At 46.6% G+C, this 19,132-nt stretch overlaps 1 protein-coding gene across 2 annotated transcripts in view; it reads left to right on the top strand.

Annotated features, from left to right (window-relative positions):
• The window catches only part of Hipk2 (homeodomain interacting protein kinase 2), a 195,778-nt gene that overhangs the window by 119,226 nt on the left and 57,420 nt on the right, over positions 1 to 19,132 (top strand). For both annotated transcript variants that reach the window (XM_069996899.1, XM_069996898.1), the window contains exons 3-6: positions 11,545 to 11,668; positions 11,971 to 12,090; positions 13,483 to 13,569; positions 15,982 to 16,166. In XM_069996899.1, the coding sequence (XP_069853000.1) occupies positions 11,545 to 11,668; positions 11,971 to 12,090; positions 13,483 to 13,569; positions 15,982 to 16,166 (516 nt within the window). The remainder of the gene's footprint in view (positions 1 to 11,544; positions 11,669 to 11,970; positions 12,091 to 13,482; positions 13,570 to 15,981; positions 16,167 to 19,132) is intronic.

Below are 19,132 nucleotides of genomic sequence, written 5' to 3'. Positions count from 1 at the left end.
GTCCCAGTGTCAGCCCTCAGGTTCAATCAACAAAAGAAACCCTGAGCAGGACACCATAGACAAGACCCTGGGCTCCGTGTGCCCTTACGCTCTCCCAGCTGTGTTTTTCCCAGCATTCTCTATTTCATTGCTCAGGGCAGAGAAACTGAGACTTAGGAGCCACCCACCATTGCCCCCCAACAGCTTGTTCCTGTGTGTGGTACATTCATCACCAGCACTAACTGGGTTCAAAGTCACTTTGAGGAGAAAGGATGGTGCATGGGAAGAAAGACAGGCTTTTGACAGTGAAGATTTTTTTTTTATATTTGAAAGAACCTATAGCACAGTATATGTGTAGAAAGAATCAGCAGGCACTGGTGGCTTACTCCTGTAATCCTAGCTACTCAGGAGGCTGAGATATGAGGATCACAGTTCAGAGTCCCCTCAAGCAGGACAGTCCCTGAGATTCTTTATCTACAATAAACCACCAAAAAGCTGGAAGTGGAGTGGTGTCTGAAATGGTAGAGCACCAGCTCTAGGTGAAAATCAGGCTAAGGCACAGCACCCAGGCCTTGAGTTCAAGCTTTAGTACCAGCACCAAAAATAAAAAAAAGATCACTATATGTGGATTCATGCAGGATCTCATGATTCAGCTCCCCAGGCAGAAAACAGAACTGTCTATTATGCTTACTGAGCACCTACTTTGGGAAAAAAAACTGGCCTGGTGACACTGTGGTCCTAGGGGACCTTGGAGACAGGCTACATGGGCACATACATGCCAGGAAGGTAAAGATTCTTGGAGCTGCAGTGCAGCACGAATGATTGAAATGATCCATTGTGACTTTTCCTAGATAGGACCTAAGTTTGCTCTTCTTAAGGACATTTCTCACAGATTTGTGGTTCTTTGTGCTTTGTCTTTTTTCCCCTTCATTTCTTGCTTTTCACATTTTCCCAAGTCAGTGTGATTTAGGTGGGTGCACACCTTTGCTTTGTTGTTCACACGTTACTAAGTAATCACAAATTGAAAGGCTAGCATCAGGATGTGCTCCAGACACCTGCAAGCTGGTGTGCCGGCCACCCCAACCTCATCAGAAGCCTCTGGGAACTTGATATTCCATTGATGTCCCAGAACCAAGATTTTCTGGTATTAGCAAGAAAGTTAGATTTCGATATTGGTATTACCCTTAGCAGGATAGGAACCAAAGATCAGCACAAGAAATACACATGCATGTGTATATGTGTATGTGCGTGCGTACACATGTTTGTATGCATTTAACGCACACATGGGAAAAGCTTAGAGCCAAATTACTCATTGCCAATACAAATCACAACAACTGCCACCCCAATCCTAACATTATACTGGAAATGGCCAGTTGAATCAAGAAAGCAGCTTTCTTTGGGAGACTGTCCAAGTGTGGCATGAGGATGATGTCAGCATCTCACCCAAACTGTGATTCTATCACCCATATGGGTACAATGATTCTTTCCAATGTCTTAAACATTTCTTTGGGTGATAGCCTAATATATTCAAACACAAGAGTCACCAGTGCAGTGAGGATCTTGAACTGATCTTCATCAGCACAGGCATGGGCGTCTACAGTGGCCCCTAGGTCAAACTTCTAAAACCTCTCTGCAGTTAACTTGCAGAGTGTGTTATCTCAAGCTCTAGCCCCCCCAGAAGGCACGAACAGTGTCTGTGCTGTTGTAAAGAGAGGGTGAACCTCTCTTTACATCGATCTCTACCGTGACATCTCTTCAGCTCATTTGCAGGGCAAAGAACCCTGCTGCAGAATGTGGCCCAAAGCTTGAGTCTCCAGGAGTTGGTCTGATTATTCTAAAGCCAGCTCTGTGTGAACATACAGTCGGAGCCCTTGCTCAGCTCCAGCCTGGGCTTTGTTCTTCGAATCCCACCCCTAAGTCCCTTTTTCCTTCTGTGTATCTTCCTAATGCCCAAATGAAAGACAAAATGATTCCTGTCACACCTCCCATCTGCCCAGAACACTCTTTTTCACAACCAAATTCCAGCTTGACTGGAGACTAGCTGGGCCTTAGCGCTTGAACCCCAATGGGTCCCCCAGACACCGTATGAACTCATCGTGTACCAATGCGATGCTGTGTTCCTGGCTCACACCTGTGGTCAGAGTATGTTTTCTCTCAGACTAGATGTCCCAGGGTGCTGTCCAGTCCTTACCCCTTAGGCCGTCTTTTGTGCACAACTCCCAAGTTTTAAGGCTCCAATTTCTCTAAAATTGTCTCGTCCTCCCTATTCTTTCCATTTCAGCTGCCCTGTCGTGAGTCCTGTGTTGCTTTGATGTAATTCCTCGCCTCCCTTCAGGTCACCAGCTCAGCAGTGGCTGAGAGCTCACACCGGCGTTGCCAGTCTCCTTAGTTTTGCAGTGGAAACACAAGATTTAACAACCCATCTGAAATACAATTTTACATTTTGATTGCTTCTGCCCTAGCCATACCCAGGTTACTTTCAATCTACATATATTTGTGGGAACAGGCTTTTTTCACTGCAGTTCAATTTGAGTACACCTCATAATATCGGTGATTATAAAATACCAAGCACTAATAGACTGTCTTACTTCCAAGGAGTTCAAACTGCTTTATAATTCTGCAGACCATGATTTATCTTCATAAGCTTCCGTAGAGACAAGAGAAAAAGCAAGATGAATAATCACATTTTATAGATGTTGAAATAAAAACTCAGAAAAATGGAGTAACATTTTCCCAGAAACACTCAGCTCTCCTATACTCCCTGATTCGTGTTACCAGTTGATTGCTCATGTCACAGTGTCTGTGCCCTTTGTCCCTGCTCTATCAGAGGACCGCAGACCCCCATGGGGCCTTGGTTCCAGGCTGCTATTGGGCTATGGTAGCTGAAGTGATATCTCAGACCTCTGTTGCTTTGGATGCCGTGAGCTAACATAGCGTTTAACCCATTGGTGTTCCTACTGAACCTGACCGCATCAGTCCGGAGCATCAGCCTGGCCTCATAACAACCATCCTGATAGCAGAAGGACTCTGAGGTAGGGCAGGAGCTAGCTTTTCAGTCCCCTCCTCATAGTACTGTGAGTGTGGCCAGTCTCAGTATGAGAGCAAATAAATGGACACTGGGGTTGGGTGATGGGGAGCTCTAGGATGGGAAGGGATATGATTGTTGGTTAGTCTTCCTGTTTCAAAGTACAAGAAGGTAAAGGGCTTTAAAAATGAAGAAAAGAGGCCAGGCACCAGAGGCTCACACCTGTAATCCCAGCTACTCAGGAGGTAGAGATCTGAGGAACATGGTTTAAAGCCAGCCTGGGCAAAAAAGCACATGAGACTCTTTTCTCCGATTAACCACCCAAAAACCAAAAGTGAGTTGTGGGTCAAGTTGTAGAGCACTAGCCTTGAGCAAAAAAGCTAAGGGATAGTTTCCAGGCCCTGAGTTCAACCCTAATAGTGGCACATGCCCCCCCCCACACACACACGGAGGATAAGAGGAGTCTAAGGGTACAGATTTCACCAGCAAGCATGTGTGAGGCCCTGGTTACCATCCCCAGCACCAAAAAAAAATTTTTTTTAATTTTAAAGAAAATAGATGTTCTTTTTGTTGCTGTTGAGTTACTGTCACATGAGTTTAGAGGATAGATAAATGATTCAACACTTATTGATTGCTTGCTGTATGCCAGCTCTGTGCACAGTGCTTCCTACATTGTTCTATTTAAGTTCATCTTCATCTATCTAGCACCAGGAAGTAGGTTTAGGGCCGGGGCCTGACAGTGGTAGCAATGATGTCACTGGGCTCCCATCTGTGGTCTCATGCCTCTTTGAGGTCACCCCCTGCGGGGCCATGTGATCTCTGCCCATCTAGGAATAGCCTCTCCATTATGTGCACTGACAAGAGAGCTAGCAGAGCTAAATATCAAAGCTTCAATAATTGATGTGTTAAAAATGACAGTTGTTTTTTCCCTTCTATTGAAAATAGACTTCTCCATGTCTTGCACTGGGAATGCTGGAAAGAGTCCCTGTCTTCCTTAGGTGCAAATTTTGTCTGACACTTCATGTATGTTTAAAGCATTTTTGATGTCCCAAAATAGCACTGAGGAGATTCCATGAGACAGTTGCCTGGGGTGGTGCTATGGCGGGGAAGGTGAGCAGCGGGCACGGATGTGGCAGGAGAGCCCCCGTCCCGGGCTCTGGAGCCTGCAGTCCCCTCGCTCTGGAGTCAAGCTGAGGACAGAAACAGCCTCTGTGGAAGGAACGTGACAATCAGGCTCCCACCCCCAATGAAAACTCTGAAACAGAAAGGCCAAGCAGCCTGCTTGGTTGCCGGAGGTGTTGCCAAGACTGGATAACCAGCAGGGGGAGGAGACAAGGAACCCGCTGACAGCTGGGGGCTGCGGTTGGCACAAGTCATTTCTTCCAGAAATGTGTACGTACCGAGGACCCTTCAATGTGTACGTACTGAGGACCCTTCAGGCCCCAGGCACTAGAGATGCACAAAGACTTGGGGAGCTGAGGGCACCAGCAACATATTGTCATGCTGCCCAAAGCTAGGGACCACCCCTGTCTTGCCATTTGTCAAGACACAGCTCAGACATCTTCCCAGAGGTCGCCCTGCTTTGCCCTCAGGTTTCACCCCCTTCTCTGTGAACAAGCTCACATGTGGCACCTGAGCTGCTGGCCCCGAGGCCCCCTAGCTAAGACTCCTGGGATCTGGTTCAGTTTTTGATCTTAAACCTCCAGCCCAATGCCATCCCCAGTAAGTGGTGTTTGAATAAAGGAGTGGATGGGTAGGATCAGAATGACCATTGGTCAGAGTGAGCGTCACAGAAGAATAGGTGCCTGTGCAACCATCAGGGCAGCTGAGCAGAAAGAAACATACTTTAGACTCGACTTTTGAACTCTCAGGAACTCAGTTGTGAATGACAGTGCGAGAGGACAAGGTGTCTGCAGGATGACAGCTGAGTGGCCTGAAGTCTCCCAAGGCTTACCGAGGGGCAGATAGCCATGTGTCCTGCTTCCCCTGCCTTCCGAGTGATTCATGAGCTGTTGGCTGGCAGCTGCTTTGTGCCCAACTGGGGACCAGAGATAAGTGGGACACGGTCCCTGCCCTTGCAGATAGGCAAACGTGTTGAGGGGTCGAAAAATGACAATGGTTTATACTGGTTTTGCAGGAACAGGAAATTTTCCATGTCTTGCGATGAGAATATTGGAAAGAAACAATTCTTTCCTAAGTGTGAATTTTGTCTAACGCTTCATGGATGATCCAAGTCTTTTTGATGTCTCAAATAACCAGAACATTTGCGATGTTTCTGTGGGCACCAGGTGCTTGGTGTTTACTGGGCCAGTGTAGTGGAAGTCTGCCATCTGTATTTGCATCCTCACCCCTGGTGAGGCAGGCACATAGGAAGTGGGCAGCATGTGTTTGAGTGAAGAAACATGGGAGAAGGGAGGCAATGGGAAGGGAAGAAGGGAATGTTAGAAATGCATTGCATGTGTGCAGGGGGGAAAAAAGAATGCAGCTGGGCACCAGTAGCTCATGCCTGTAAACCTAGGTACTGAGGAGGCTGAGATCTGAGGATCGAGGTTCAAAGCCAACCCAGACAAGAAAGTCCATGAGAATGTTATTTCCAATTAATGACCAAAAATCACAAAATGGAGCTATAGCTCAAGTGGTAAGAGTGCCAGTCTTGAACACAAAAAAACTAAGGGACAGTGACCAGGTCCTGAGTTCAAGCCCCAGTACTGACACAAAAGAGAAAAGAAGAAAGCATATTTAGGGACAGGAGAGGAACTCAGGGTATCTTGTAAAAGGTAGAAACCAAAGGCAGGAGATGAGCAAGTGGTGCTGTCTTAGAGGCCCAGATGGAGGACTTGATTTAGCTAGTAACAGGTCCTGCTGGGCAGGGTGAGGGCTTCAGAGTTAGGAGATCAATTTTCGAGAATGTAATGACAATGGCCACAATAAGAGATCTCCAGTCCTAGCCCTGCCTGACCTTGGAGCTATGTCCAACCCCCTAGCTACTCCTTTGTACTCTAATCCTCCGGTAAGCCACCTACAAATGCCTTCCCATCACTCTCCCCCTGTGTGTCCTGCACAAATTGTATGCACCCCTACAGGTGAGCAGCACTAGTGAGCAGAGACCCAGCACATATGCCTTTGCCCCTCTTCTCTCTGACCAAGTCCTGTCCCAGCACCCACGCCTTGATTCCCATTCCTTGTTCCTGACTGCTGCCTTGGAACTTGCAGTGTCAGTCACATGGTCTCACTGTTTTCTGTTTAACCAAGTTCGATTTGATCAACATGTGTTGATTGAGTGGCCACCGAATGCCGGGCACTGCACGCCACCCTCCTGGCCTTGGTCAGGAGAGACGGCAGTGAGTGGGTTAATGGGAATGACATTTCTGGCACTGTAGATGGAGACTAACTGGTGTCAGGGAGGCCTGTCTGTGGCAGTAACAATTAAACTGGGAGGTAAAGGATGAGAAGGAGGCAGCTGCGGGCCGTGCACACAGCATAAGCAACAGCAGTCCAGACCCAGGTGCTCAGGGTGTTAGAACTTCAAGGAAATCACTGAGTCCAGAGCTACAAGAGTGGTTTGAAATGCCAGTGAAGTGTTGTCCTGGTCCTAGGGTCCCTGGTTCATGAGAGGGATTTAGATTTCCTCCTGAGTGCAGTGGGGAGCCTCAAAAGGTTTGAAAACATGTAGAACTATTGAGAAAATACATCAGAGGAAGGAAAGACTGGAAAGGCAGCTCCAAGGGACATGGGATGGCCAGGGCCAGAACTGTGCCTGGCACATGGAGAATCGGAGGCTGATTCAAGATAGACTCCAGAGCTGGTCGCATTGATTACGAGAGGTGAAGGGAGAGAAAGATGGACGGCTCAGTGATCTGTCCCATGTGTTGCTGTGATTCCATCTGCTGGAATGAGAACAGAGAAGGGCAGCAAAGAGTTCCATTAAACATAGAGACATGGCAGAAGACACAAGACACTGAGGACACAAGCGTGGAGCCCAGGAAAAATGTCCAAGATGGTGACAGGAATCTGGAACTATGCGTGGAATTGAACCCATGGGAACGCAGGATTACTGTGTTCATTTCCGAGGACTGCCATAACAAGTGTGACACTAATGTGTGGCTTAAAGCAGTAGAATCTGACTGGGCACCAATGGCTCACACCTGGAATCCTAGCTACTCAGTAGGCTGAGATCTGAAGATCACAGTTTGAAGTCAACCTGGGCAGGAAAAGTTTGTGAGACTCTTACTCCAGTTAACTAGCAAAAAAAAAAAAAAAAAAGCCCGAAGTAGAGCTGTGACTCAAGGGTAGTATGATAGCCTTAAGCTCAGGAACAGTCTGAGGCCTGGAGTTCAAGCCCCAGGACTGACACCAAAAAGTGCAGGTGTTAGAGGCATGGCTCAGTTGGTAGAGCACCAGTCAATGAGCAAAGTATCAGGTACTGACTTTTAAGTCCTGGTTTCACATCAACAAAAAGCAACTGATTATGGAAGACCAAAATCAAGTCAGCAAAGCCATGCGCCCTCTGAAGTTTCTAGGAGAGGATCCATCTTCTCACAGCTTCTGCCTTCGTGTGCTCCTTGGCCTGGCAGTGTCATTTCCATGGCTGTCTTGCTATTTCCCTCTTCCTATAAGGGTATCAACATCGTTAGCTAAGTCTGCAGTGACCTCATCTTAACTAATGACACCTGCAAAACCCCCATTCCCAAATAGGGTCACATTCTTAGGTTCTCAGGACATCAGCCTATCTTTTGTAGAGACACACAGTTAACCTGGGTAAAAATGGAAGAAGAGCAAGGGGCTGGCAGTTTCCTGGCATGTAGCAGGTGCGTGGAGGGGAATGAGCTGGCAAAGGAAATGGATGGCACAAGCAGAGCCTGGAAAACCAAGAATAAATGTTCCAGAGCAGGAGTGATGGTCAGCCATGCAGAAAAAAAGACGGGGTCAGTCTCTGAGAAGCTCAGCACTTGGGAGCCGCGAACAGGTCCCGTTGGGGGCAGCTGAGAGGCAAATGTGTGGTAAAGTGGGGGACATAGTGTCTAGTCAAAAGGACAAGGACTGGAGACAGGACAACACTCCAGGAGATGAAGGAAAAGATTGTGTCTGAGGCTTGGACTATGGTTTTTTGCTTTTTGATGGGCTGCTTTTGTTTTGCTGTTACAATCTACCTTTTTTTTTTAAGAAGGGTGTGTCTGGGGTGTGTTGTATGTGTGTGTTAGGTATTGTTTTTACATGTGTGTTTCTATTGTTCATGTTTTTTTTGTTTTTTTTTTTTGGGGGGGGGTGCTTGTCAGTCATGGGGCTTGAACTCTGGGCCTGGGCGCTGTCCCTCAGATCTTCTGCTCAAGAGGAGCACTCTACCACTTGAGCCACAGCGCCACTTCTGGTTTTCTGGTGGTTTGTTGGAGATATGAATTTCACGGACTTTCTTGCCCTGGCTGGCTTTGAACCTCAATCCTCAGATCGCAACCTCTAGAGTAGTGAGGATTACAAGTGTGAGCCACCAGCACCTGGCTATTGTTCATGTTTTACATGTGCAGATGACCTGTGTTGTATTGTTACCTTCCCCCGTGGGCGTAACGGTCCCTATGTAGACAGCACTATGCTTCTGTTTTCTTTGTCCCCCAGCCACTTTGCCCCGTGCTTGAGCATTTGTTCTTTATGGCCAGGAGCAAGACACATATCCTGTCACACATACAGCTCCCAGCACTATGAATGGCCACCATTTCCTTTTCTTGATGATTGAAGCTATTTTCAGAGCCCTGTCCATGTGATGTCAGTTGTTAAAAACCTATGTCAGGTGTTTCTCACCCATGAGCATGGCAGTGTTATGTGTGACAAGCTCAGTAGTTGGATTTAGGCACCATGGACCAGAAACTGGAATGAGAAGTGTCCACAGGTTGGAAGGTTGGAAGGTACCCAGGGGACCACAAGAACCAATTGGCTAATGTGATCAGAAGGGAGAAGCCTGTGGTTGGGTGCCAGGAAGGCCTGAAGAAATTAGACCCTCCTTTCACTAAGACAGGACCTGTAGTGTCATCAAGCATCAGAGTGGCGTTTGGCTGCCTGGACCAAGCTACTCTCCAAGAGGCTAAGGCCCCTCACACTCTAGAACAGAGGCAGGAGGAATAGCAGGTCCCCACAGTCATTTTCTCTGTAGCTTTCTGTTCTGATATTTTTCTTAGGGAGATGTTTTGTTAAATGAACTGAATCCACCTTAGAAGCCCGGCAGAGACGATCTAGTAATAATCTAATCGGTTATGCACTGTGAGTTCGGGAGCCCTGATAGAGGGGTCACGTGCAGCCCAGATGACCCAGGCAGGTGGTGGGATACAGGCCGTGTGAAACAAGGAGGATGCAGCCAGGGATAGTTTTTAAACTGTGACTCAAGGCACTGTGCTGACAATGAAATACATCAGCCCAACTAAGGCCTTCTCTTAAGGTTCCACTTGGTTTGGCAATGCTAGCAGAAGCCACTCTGCTGATCTTTTCAGCAACTGGATTTCTGGGGAAACTGCCGTAGGCATCCCAGCTCTTGGGGAGAGAGGACAGGAGCAGCCTACATTGCACAAATGCACCATCAGCAGCAGGACTGAAGGAGACTGAGATGCCCTAGGGGGAGGGACAGGAGAGCACTAGCAGCCATCAGAGTGAGGGGACAGTGGAAGATCTGCTAAACAGCACCAAGGCAGCATGCCCCTGGGCGTCCCCCGCCCCCAGCAGTGAATCCCTTTCTGAACTTATAAAAGGAAGAGTTTAATTTGACTCACAGTTTTGGAAGTTCCAGTCATGATTGATTGACCTCACTGTTTGGAGCACATAGTAAGACAGAACATCATGGTGGGAGCAAAGGACAGAGAAAATCATACTTCATGAGCCAGGAAGCAAAAGTAGAAGAGGCTAGGGGTCCCACAGTCCCCCTCAGTGGCACACCCCCAATGACCTAAAGACCTCCCACCAGGCCCCTCCTCCTAAAGATTCCACTAGGTCCAGTCACACTTCTGGGGACCAGCTTAAAAGTAGGGGGACATTTAAAAACATAGCACTTCCCTTTGTTATGGTGGTACTACAGAAGCACTCGTATATCTGAAAAGGCAAGGCTTTGGAGGTTTGATATTTTTAACTATTTTATAGAGAAAAGAAATGAGCAATGAATGCACATAGAAATTGAGGAGGTAGCAGCTGTTCTTTTTTTATCCTCATCATACTGAGGATTGAACCCAAGCCTTGAGTTTGTACTTTACCACCTAAGCCACACCCCCAGACCTCTTTTTGTTTATAAGTTTAAGATAGAGTTTCGATAACAGGCTGGTCTCAAACTCATGGTCCTCTCCTCTATCTCCCACATAGGATTATGGGTGTAGCACCTGGCTTCCAGCAGCCCTTTGAACAGAGAAAATTCAGCTAGTAGAGGAAGATCCCAAGCTGACCAATAGCCCCCTTCCTCTCCCTCCTGTTGGCTCAGTGAAAGGTGACTTAGGCAGAGCAAAGCCTCCTGGGCCTGGCTCCCACTCCCAGCTGCCAAAAGAGCAGCAGATCTGCCTCTTACAGCATCACCAAACAACACAGGACCCTTGGAGAAAGAATAAATTGGGCAGGTTTATTTCATTAGCAGCACAAAATGAGCTACAATCACATCAAGAAAATCAGCTGTGTTCATATCACAAAACTTGAGCCTGGTTTTCTCCAAATCCTTCCCTTATCTACCTAGTGGCACATGCTAGAAAAGAAGGTATGGTCTATGGTTCCTGGGTTTGATTACCAACTATATATTCAGGATTATTTTGGGTTGTTGTGGGATTTTTGGTTTTGGGGGTTTGGTTTTGTTTTTTTTTAATCTCCAACATGTGACATCGCCTATCATCAGAAAGGACATTAAACTCTACCATCAGGAATGAGCTGATTGTCGAGTTTTTAATGGAATTCTGGTTGACTCTCAGATGATGTTTTCATAAATGGGGTTCTATAGCTGTAATATTAAAAAACTTTTATAGAGATTACCTTTTTTGAAGCTGATGAAAAAAAACAATAGCAGTGTTCGCCTAGGGAAAGTCTGATGGGAATTCCTGTTGGCATGAATGAATATCAGATTTAATCTCAATATTTTAGGTGGAGACAGTTTATTTTATATATTCTGGAAAGTGGATTAATCTGTGTTTCAGACTTCTGGCAGAGGAAGAAAAAGCAAAGTCATTCTCTATAGAGTTCCAGAATGAGCTAGACAAGCTAACTTCCTACTTACTCTAAAAGGATTGTCAACTCACCTGACTGAACCCTAATGGTAATTAAGTCAATAGATGTGTTTCTTTTAGGTCTCTTCTACCACCACCAACCTTCCCTTCCTCTCTGCCAGCTGGCTAACCATGTCTTCCTCTAACAAGAAGACCAAGACAAAGAATGGAAGGCTCATTGCAAGACAGCCTTTCCCAAGAACCACAGGCTCTTTATATATAGGCAGAATCAGTTATGAAACCCCAGGCTGGCAAGCTAGGAATTATACAGAAACAGCTCCCTATGTTTCCATATTGCTAATGGTTTCTTCCATTCTGCCTCTCCAGGGCCCCTGAGATCATCCTTGGTCTACCATTTTGTGAGGCGATTGATATGTGGTCCCTGGGCTGTGTCATTGCCGAGCTGTTCCTGGGCTGGCCATTATATCCAGGAGCTTCAGAATATGATCAGGTGGGTCCAGATGACACAGTTACAGCAAGAGCTCATTCTCCGTCTGGAAAATACCCTGGATTAGCATTTCATTTATTACCCGAGCTATGGATGCTATTGCAGGCTGTATCTTGTCTCCTATTCCTTGCATCCTTTGCCTTGCTGGGTTTTTTTTTTTTTTCTTTATACCTCCTGATTTCTTTGTGCTTCTTCCTTTCCCTATAAAACTGTCATTTCCATTTTTTGTCAAAGCCACTAAAGCCACATATGTGCCATATGTACAGTGACAGGAAAAGCCCTGACCTCCTTCTCTTTTCTTGCAGATTCGGTATATTTCACAAACACAAGGATTGCCAGCTGAATATTTATTAAGTGCAGGGACAAAGACAACGAGGTTTTTCAACCGTGACACAGACTCACCGTATCCTTTGTGGAGGCTGAAGGTAGGAAGAGTGTCCCCTCCCCTTCTCACCAAGTGGTCCAGCCTGCAGGAAAGAAGGGCTCAGGCCCACTCATGGGGAGCTTCTGACACGAGCAGCTCGATCCTGGGACTCATCTTAATTCAGTCAGCATAAAGGGACTGCAGGGAGGCAGTTGCTGATAACCAGGGTGGCTGAATTGGATATCTGAAAGCATCTTTTCCTTTGTCCCACTGCTGCGGGAGGAGCTCAGTCCCCAAATTGAGATGACTAAACTCCCAGAATTTGATCTAGTGAGCCATGAGGGGTGACTAGGGAAAGAAAGAAGCTACACCTTGTATATGAGGATCTCACAGTCCAGAAGGACACAAGACCACATACCACAGCTCTGGCTGATCATGTAAAGGACTCTTCTCCTGGGAAGAAAGCCTGTGGGAGCAGGAGGGGTGGGGGAGGAAGGAGGAGTATTACTACTATATGTGGTTGAGGGCCAGGCAGGAATGTTTGTGGTGGCCCTGGCAGATGAAGAGGGACATGAGCGGGAGTGTCTTATAGCACCCTGGAGTCTGACTTGTGCTGGGCCAGCACAGTGCTGTTGCACACCATAAACTCCAGGTTGTTGTACCATAGAAACGTATGTTGCTTGTACTTTGATATGCACCTTGCAGTTAAAATTGTTGTCTTTTCCTGGGAAGCTAATCAAAGTCTTAAATATGCTTAATGCTCCATTTTTACAGGAGGATATGTTAGTGGTTTTTTTGTTGTTGTTGTTGGGCTGTTTTTTTGTTTTTGTTTTTGTTTTATTCAGAAACCTAGGAAAATTCTAATACAGTATAAAGATCATGTTTTGCCCATCACTGCCAAAGAGATTTGAGGGCCAGGGCCCTCATTGTCTGCTAATAGGAGACCTGGCATATGACAGCCATGAGGGACAGAATGAAGGTTGAGGGTTCAGCAGAAGTCCTCTGATGGGGGAGGGGAAGGCCAGGTCCCCCTTGCTCCACCTGTCTAGCTGTTCCCAAGACTGAAGCCACTGCATATGTGCCATCCTTGGGAGGAATTTTGAGGGTGAATGACCTCTTGATTTATGGATGAGTCCAAAACGCCATGGCAGTTGGAAACTGCCATCTCCCAGCCAGTTGGGGCCATAGATGCGTGTGACCCCACCCCAGCAAAGGGGCAGCCTAAAACGCAGCCTCTAGAGACTGCTGCCACCTATTGGCCAAGTGACCTTGGCATGAAGAACCAAAAGCTTTTATTGCTATGCTCCCAATGGGTGCAGGGCATTAATAGTCGTCCAACTTGGCGTGCTTTGAGACAGCATCTGGGAAAGACACCTTCAGGAGCCTAAGGGTTTAAGGCTGGGTGGCTAGGAGATAAGTCACGTTATCCATCAGCTTTTGCCTCTCTCCATAGACACCAGATGACCATGAAGCTGAGACGGGGATTAAGTCAAAAGAAGCAAGAAAGTACATTTTCAACTGTTTAGATGATATGGCCCAGGTAAGCTCCGTGGGTGAGTATGCAATGCAAGCCCTTTAAAAACCAAGTGCAGCAAGACTTGCACAAGGGTGGGATAGACTAATAGTTGCCGACACAATACCACTGCAGCTACTGACTTTGATCATGAGTAGTTGTAGGCCAGCCTTAGCAAAAATACATACCATTTGGTTTGCAGAACATTTTTTTAAAAAACTATACTAGTTCCTTAAAAACAGATTCAACGTACTGTTCCTACTTGTCAAATAGTACTGGCCCATCTTTTTTGTCTTTTTTTTTTTTTTTTTGGTCTATCATGGGGCTTGAACTTAGGGCCTGGGTACTATCCCTAAGCTCTTTCCCTCAAGAGTAGTGCTGTTCCACTTTGAGCACAACGCCACTTCTGGTTTCTGAGTTAAGTTAATTGGAGATAAGAGTCTCATAGGGACTTTTCTGCCAAGGCTGGCTTCAAAGACCAATACTCAGATCTCAGCCTCCTGAGTAGCTAGGATTATAGGCATGAGCCACTGGCACCTGGCCCATACTGGCCAATCTTTATGGATGTTTTCATAACAAAACTGACCATCATTTGTACATTGAGTTTAATGCCTCTGATTCTGTGTATCTGTTCCCCACACTTGCTGTTACAAGGTACCACCCACTGGATGACTTCAGGCAGCAGACATGTATTTTCTCCTACTTCTAGAGGCCAGCAGAGTGGCCGTAGGGCCACGGTCCCTGTGCAGCAGCATCCCTCCCTTCCTTTCTCCATCCTGTCTCCCTGCCAGCTTCCCACAGCATCTGGTTCTTAGCATTCTAACCCCGACTCATTCCATGTGCCATCCCTGGGCCGTCTCTGTCTCAGCATCCAGATCTCTATTGTTTTCATTGTTGTCATTATCGTTACGTAGTTGTACAAAGGAGCTGCCATTTAACAAAGCATTTTATGAATGCCATGCATTCTGACCAATGTCACCCCTTTAAACATTCTCACCCTTTCCTCCCCAACCCACCTCTTCCCTCACTCAGATCTCCACTCTTACAAAAAGCACATGAGTTGGACACTAGTGGCTCACGCCTGTAATGCTAGCTACAAAGGAGGCTAAGATCTGAGGATCACAGTTCAAATCCAACGGGGGGGGGGGGGGGGGCAGGGAAGTCCATGAGACTCTTTATCTCCAATTAACCACCAAAAAGCTGGCATCAGAGCTGTGGCTCAAGTAGTAGAGCACTCGCCTTGAGCATAATTGCTCAGGGACAGCGCCCAAGCCCTGAGTTCAAGCCCAAGGGCCTGCACAAAAAATTAAAATTGAAAAAGCACTAGTCATTGAGCCTAGACAGTGTCACCTTAATCCAGTGTGACCTTACCTTAACTTAAACCCAAACAAGGTCACATTCACAATTACCAGGGCTTAGGATTTGAACATATCTTTTAAAGGAACTTAGGCCAACTAGACTCACTGCTCTCAGACATAAGTCAGTTCCCTAGTAGTGACTCTAGCCTTAGTGCCCCCCAGAGAACATTCTAGAACTGCAGCGACTTTCAGTGAAGACCAGTGAAAAATCAGAACAATGCAAAGTTAAGTTTTTCTTTAAAGCAATGAGAAATAAAGCTATGGCCCAATAAACACTTAGCACATCTCTTAACTGTAGCTGAGTGTGGCGAAGAATCTTGCTTCTGTGAGTAAAGTACACTTGTCTCTTGATTAGTAGCTTAGATTGTCTGACAAAACTGAAATTGCTTTCCAGAGCCCATCTTGAAGAAAATCGAAAGCACCACAAAACAAGCCTTTTAAAGGCTGTCCTAGTACAGACTTGCTCTTTTAAGAAAAAAACTCGGCCTCCCTTGTCCAAGGTGACCAAAGTTTTAACATAGAAGCTAAAATAATTCTGGTTCCAACTCAAGAAACCATGAAAAGGGTGATGCACTGTAGACGGGAGAAAGGGCACTCAGCCCCTTCCACTGCCCTTCCTGCATCATTTGTTTCTACTATTCCATTGTGATTCTTTTGTTTTTAATTGTGGCAAGCCACATAAGGCATCCAGCTTACCGTCTTAGCCCTTCTTAAATGTATGCATCAGTAGAATTGAGAACAGTCACGTTGTTATGCAACCAGTCTCCAGAACTCCTTTCACCTTGTGGTTATTTTTAATGAGGCGTGATGAGAGCTGATCCCAGCAACAGCAGCAGCAGCAGCAGCTTATGTACTATATCACTGAGATGCATTAGCAGGTGCCAGCATACTGCAGAGGCCCTCTTGCCTTTCCCAGCCCCTTCGACAGGCCTGTCCTGCTCTGCCCGTTATGCCTATGTGGCTACAGAGCACAGCCTCCTGGATGCTGGGAGGGGGTCCTGAGAGACCAGGAGGAAGCTGTAAGGAGAGGGAAAGGAGGCGAGGGGTCCTTGGTCACCCACCAGTCCCTGCTTGCTTCTAGGTGAACATGACAACAGATTTGGAAGGGAGTGACATGCTGGTGGAGAAGGCAGATCGGCGGGAGTTCATCGACCTGTTAAAGAAGATGCTCACCATAGATGCTGATAAGAGAATTACTCCAATTGAAACCTTAAACCATCCCTTCGTCACCATGACACACCTACTAGATTTTCCCCACAGTACACAGTAGGTGTCTTGCTTACTCCCTTACACTAGGGGGGTTGCACAATTTCTTGAGAGGTCCAGATAGTAAATATCATAGACAAGACATGGGGCTAGATTGGGACCCCAGGCCACAGTTTACTTCGTACTAACAAGGAGGGAACAGGAGTACAGGAGAACAAAGAGTGAACCAGGGGATGGAAATATGGCTTAATGGTAGAGTGCATGAAGCCCTGGTTCAATTCCTTAGTACCACATACACAGAAAAAGCCAGAAGTGATGCTGTGGCTCAAGTGGTAGAATGCTAGCCTTGAGCAAAAGAAGCTCAGGGACAGTACTCAGGCCCTGAGTTCAAGCCCTAGGACAAGAAAGAAATGAAAGAAAAAAAGAACGAAAGAAAGAAAGAAAGAGAGGGAGGGAGGGAGGGAGGGAGAAAAAGAGAAAGAAAGGGAGGGAGAAAAGAAGGAAGAAGAGAGAGAGAGAACACCAGACTGGGGAATCTGGGCATAAAGGAAGATACCCAGAACAACAGTGCCCTAGAGCAAAACTAGTTTTAGCACCAGACTTTAGTCCCAGACCATCCTGAAGTAGACTCAGTCTAATTCATGTAGTATTTGCTCATTTAGTCAGTGTGCTATATACTGTGGCAGATGAGCACTCTGCGTACTGCACTCACAGTCTACAGGAGGGACAGGTGTAAGACAGGTAGCCAGAGACAAAGCTATCATCAGGAAGAGGATGTGTGTGACAAGCAATGTAACAGGGAGCCTTGCTGGGTGGGCTGCAGAGTAAGGAAGAAGATGGGATAAGCCTCTGCAGACTCTCCTGCATGGGCAAGACCAAGCACTAGGCTTGGGGACCATGGATGAGAGCCACCAGAGTAAAAGCCATCAGAGTAAAGCCACCAGAGTAAACCAAGGCGGGCTCTGGCTGGTGAAGATTTGAGGCTTTATCCCCAGAGCACTGAGAACTCATTAGAGGCCTTTTAAGCAGAGCACTGGCTGGTTAGCTGTGTGTTGAGCACAGATCTATCAGTTGTCACATGAGTAGTCTGGAGAAATGTCCTTTGGATCTCAAAACTTGCAGGCTGTTAGGAACTTAGTGACAGCTGTGTTAGTGCAGTGGCAGTGGCAGGAACCCACTTAGCAGGTTCAACTTCAAGTGAGAGGCAGAGAAACAGATAGCAAGCATTCTCAGAAAGTGAGGCTGTGCGAAGGAATGGAAGAAGCAGATGATTGGGGAGGCCAAGCCTAAAGCTTGAACAGTTTTAAATGCTGCTGGGAAAACTCTGGTAGCAAGTGAAGGAGAAAGATGCTCAGGGTTGGGTTCCTGACTCCCTAGGAAGGGCAGAGGAAGAACCAGATGAGGAAACAGGCCAGTGTCACTGAGAGAGGACGGCAGGGATGCACAGCTGGCACAGGGGTGCTGGCTTAGTGGAGCGAAGTTGAGGATTTCCTGTCAGACAGCTTCTGTCTCCAAAAACCAGGTGATAAAGTTACCTGTTGAGAAAAACTGGTGGTTAATAAGAGTAATAGAAAGTCTTAAGTAGCTGTCAGAAGGTGACACAGCAAATTGACCAGTTGTGCAGGAGGATTGTCAACCATTAAGGCTGGACATGAAGAGGGAGTGTATCTGACTTCCCAGGGGAAGGCATAGTAAAAACAGATAGTGGGGTTTGTCCATGTTGAATGTTTGCCAGGCTGTTAAGACCAACAGATTAAACTCATGAGGGAAGGGGTTGGTACCAGCAAGAAGAGTGTTGTAATCCAGAATGGCAGGTACTGATGGGAAAGGAAATGAAGATGGGAGGAGTCCAAATGAGCTACATGTTCAGGTGACCAAGCTACTGTCACAGCACGAAGTAAAAGGGGTAAAGAATGTGGCCAGGGAAACCTCATGAGTTTGTGATTTGGGGACTCATGTCAGGTCCAACAGTTCATGGGGAAAAGGGCAGTATAAAGACAAGGTCACTAAGATGAGGGTATTTGAGAGGTCATGAGAACACTATCTGAAGTCTGTTTTCCTAGGTGAGTAGGGAATGGCTTCAAGAAGAAGACTGGGCCAGGGAAAGAAGCTTCTGATGAGCTGGGCACAAGTGGCTCACATCTATAATCCTAGCTATTCAGTATATTGAACTCTGAGGATCTCAGTTCAAAGCCAGCCTAAATAGGAAAGTTCATAAAACTATTTTTCTCTTTCTTTTCTTTTTTTCTTTTTCCTTTTTTTCTTTCTTTTTTCTTTTTTTAAAATCTTTTTATTTTTGGTCAGTTGTGGGGCTTGAACTCAAGGCCTGGGTACTGTCTCTGAGCTCTTTTGCTCAAGGCTAGCACTTTGCCACTTTGAACCACAGCTCTACTTCTGGTTTTATGGTGGTTAATTGGAGATAAGAGTCTCACAGACTTTCCTGCCCAGCCTGGTTTTGAACCATAATCCACAGATTTCAGCCTCTTGAATAGCTATGATTACAGGCATGAGCCACTGGCACTCTGCCTCTGAGACTCATCGCCAGTTAACCAAAAAGCTAGAAGTGAAGCTGTGGCTCAAGTGGTAGAGCACAAAAGGTCAAGGATAGTACTCAGGTCCTGAGTTCAAGCCCCAGGGCTGGCACAAGATGCCTCTGTAAATGAGAGGTACCTGGAACATGGAACAATGAAAAGCCCCATCTCTGAGTGTCTGCAGGGCAAGTAGTGTGCTCAAGAGAGGATGGCTTTGATAGCTCCTGAACAGGGAGAGTATTAGGAGAAAAGCCTAGAGGCAGGGGAGGTTTTAGGCTGAGCTCAGCCCTTCTTTGGTGACCATTAGTTTGGGCTAAGTCTCTAGGCTAGACCTGGCCCTTCCCAGGCTACAAGAAGCAAGTGATCCATGCCCACCATAGACTGCTTCTTCTGCTTCAGTTCTGTTCTGTAGCAGCTAAGGAAGCAAGTACACTTCATTGCAACAACCAGATAGTGCCTTTCTCATTCAGAAACTCCATCCCTTCAAACTGAGTC

Source organism: Dipodomys merriami, unplaced genomic scaffold (genome assembly GCF_024711535.1).
Source record: "Dipodomys merriami isolate MVZ:Mamm:240054 unplaced genomic scaffold, mDipMer1.0.p SCAF_5, whole genome shotgun sequence".
Lineage (NCBI taxonomy): Eukaryota > Metazoa > Chordata > Mammalia > Rodentia > Heteromyidae > Dipodomys > Dipodomys merriami.
This window is presented reverse-complemented; position numbering and strand designations above follow the sequence as displayed.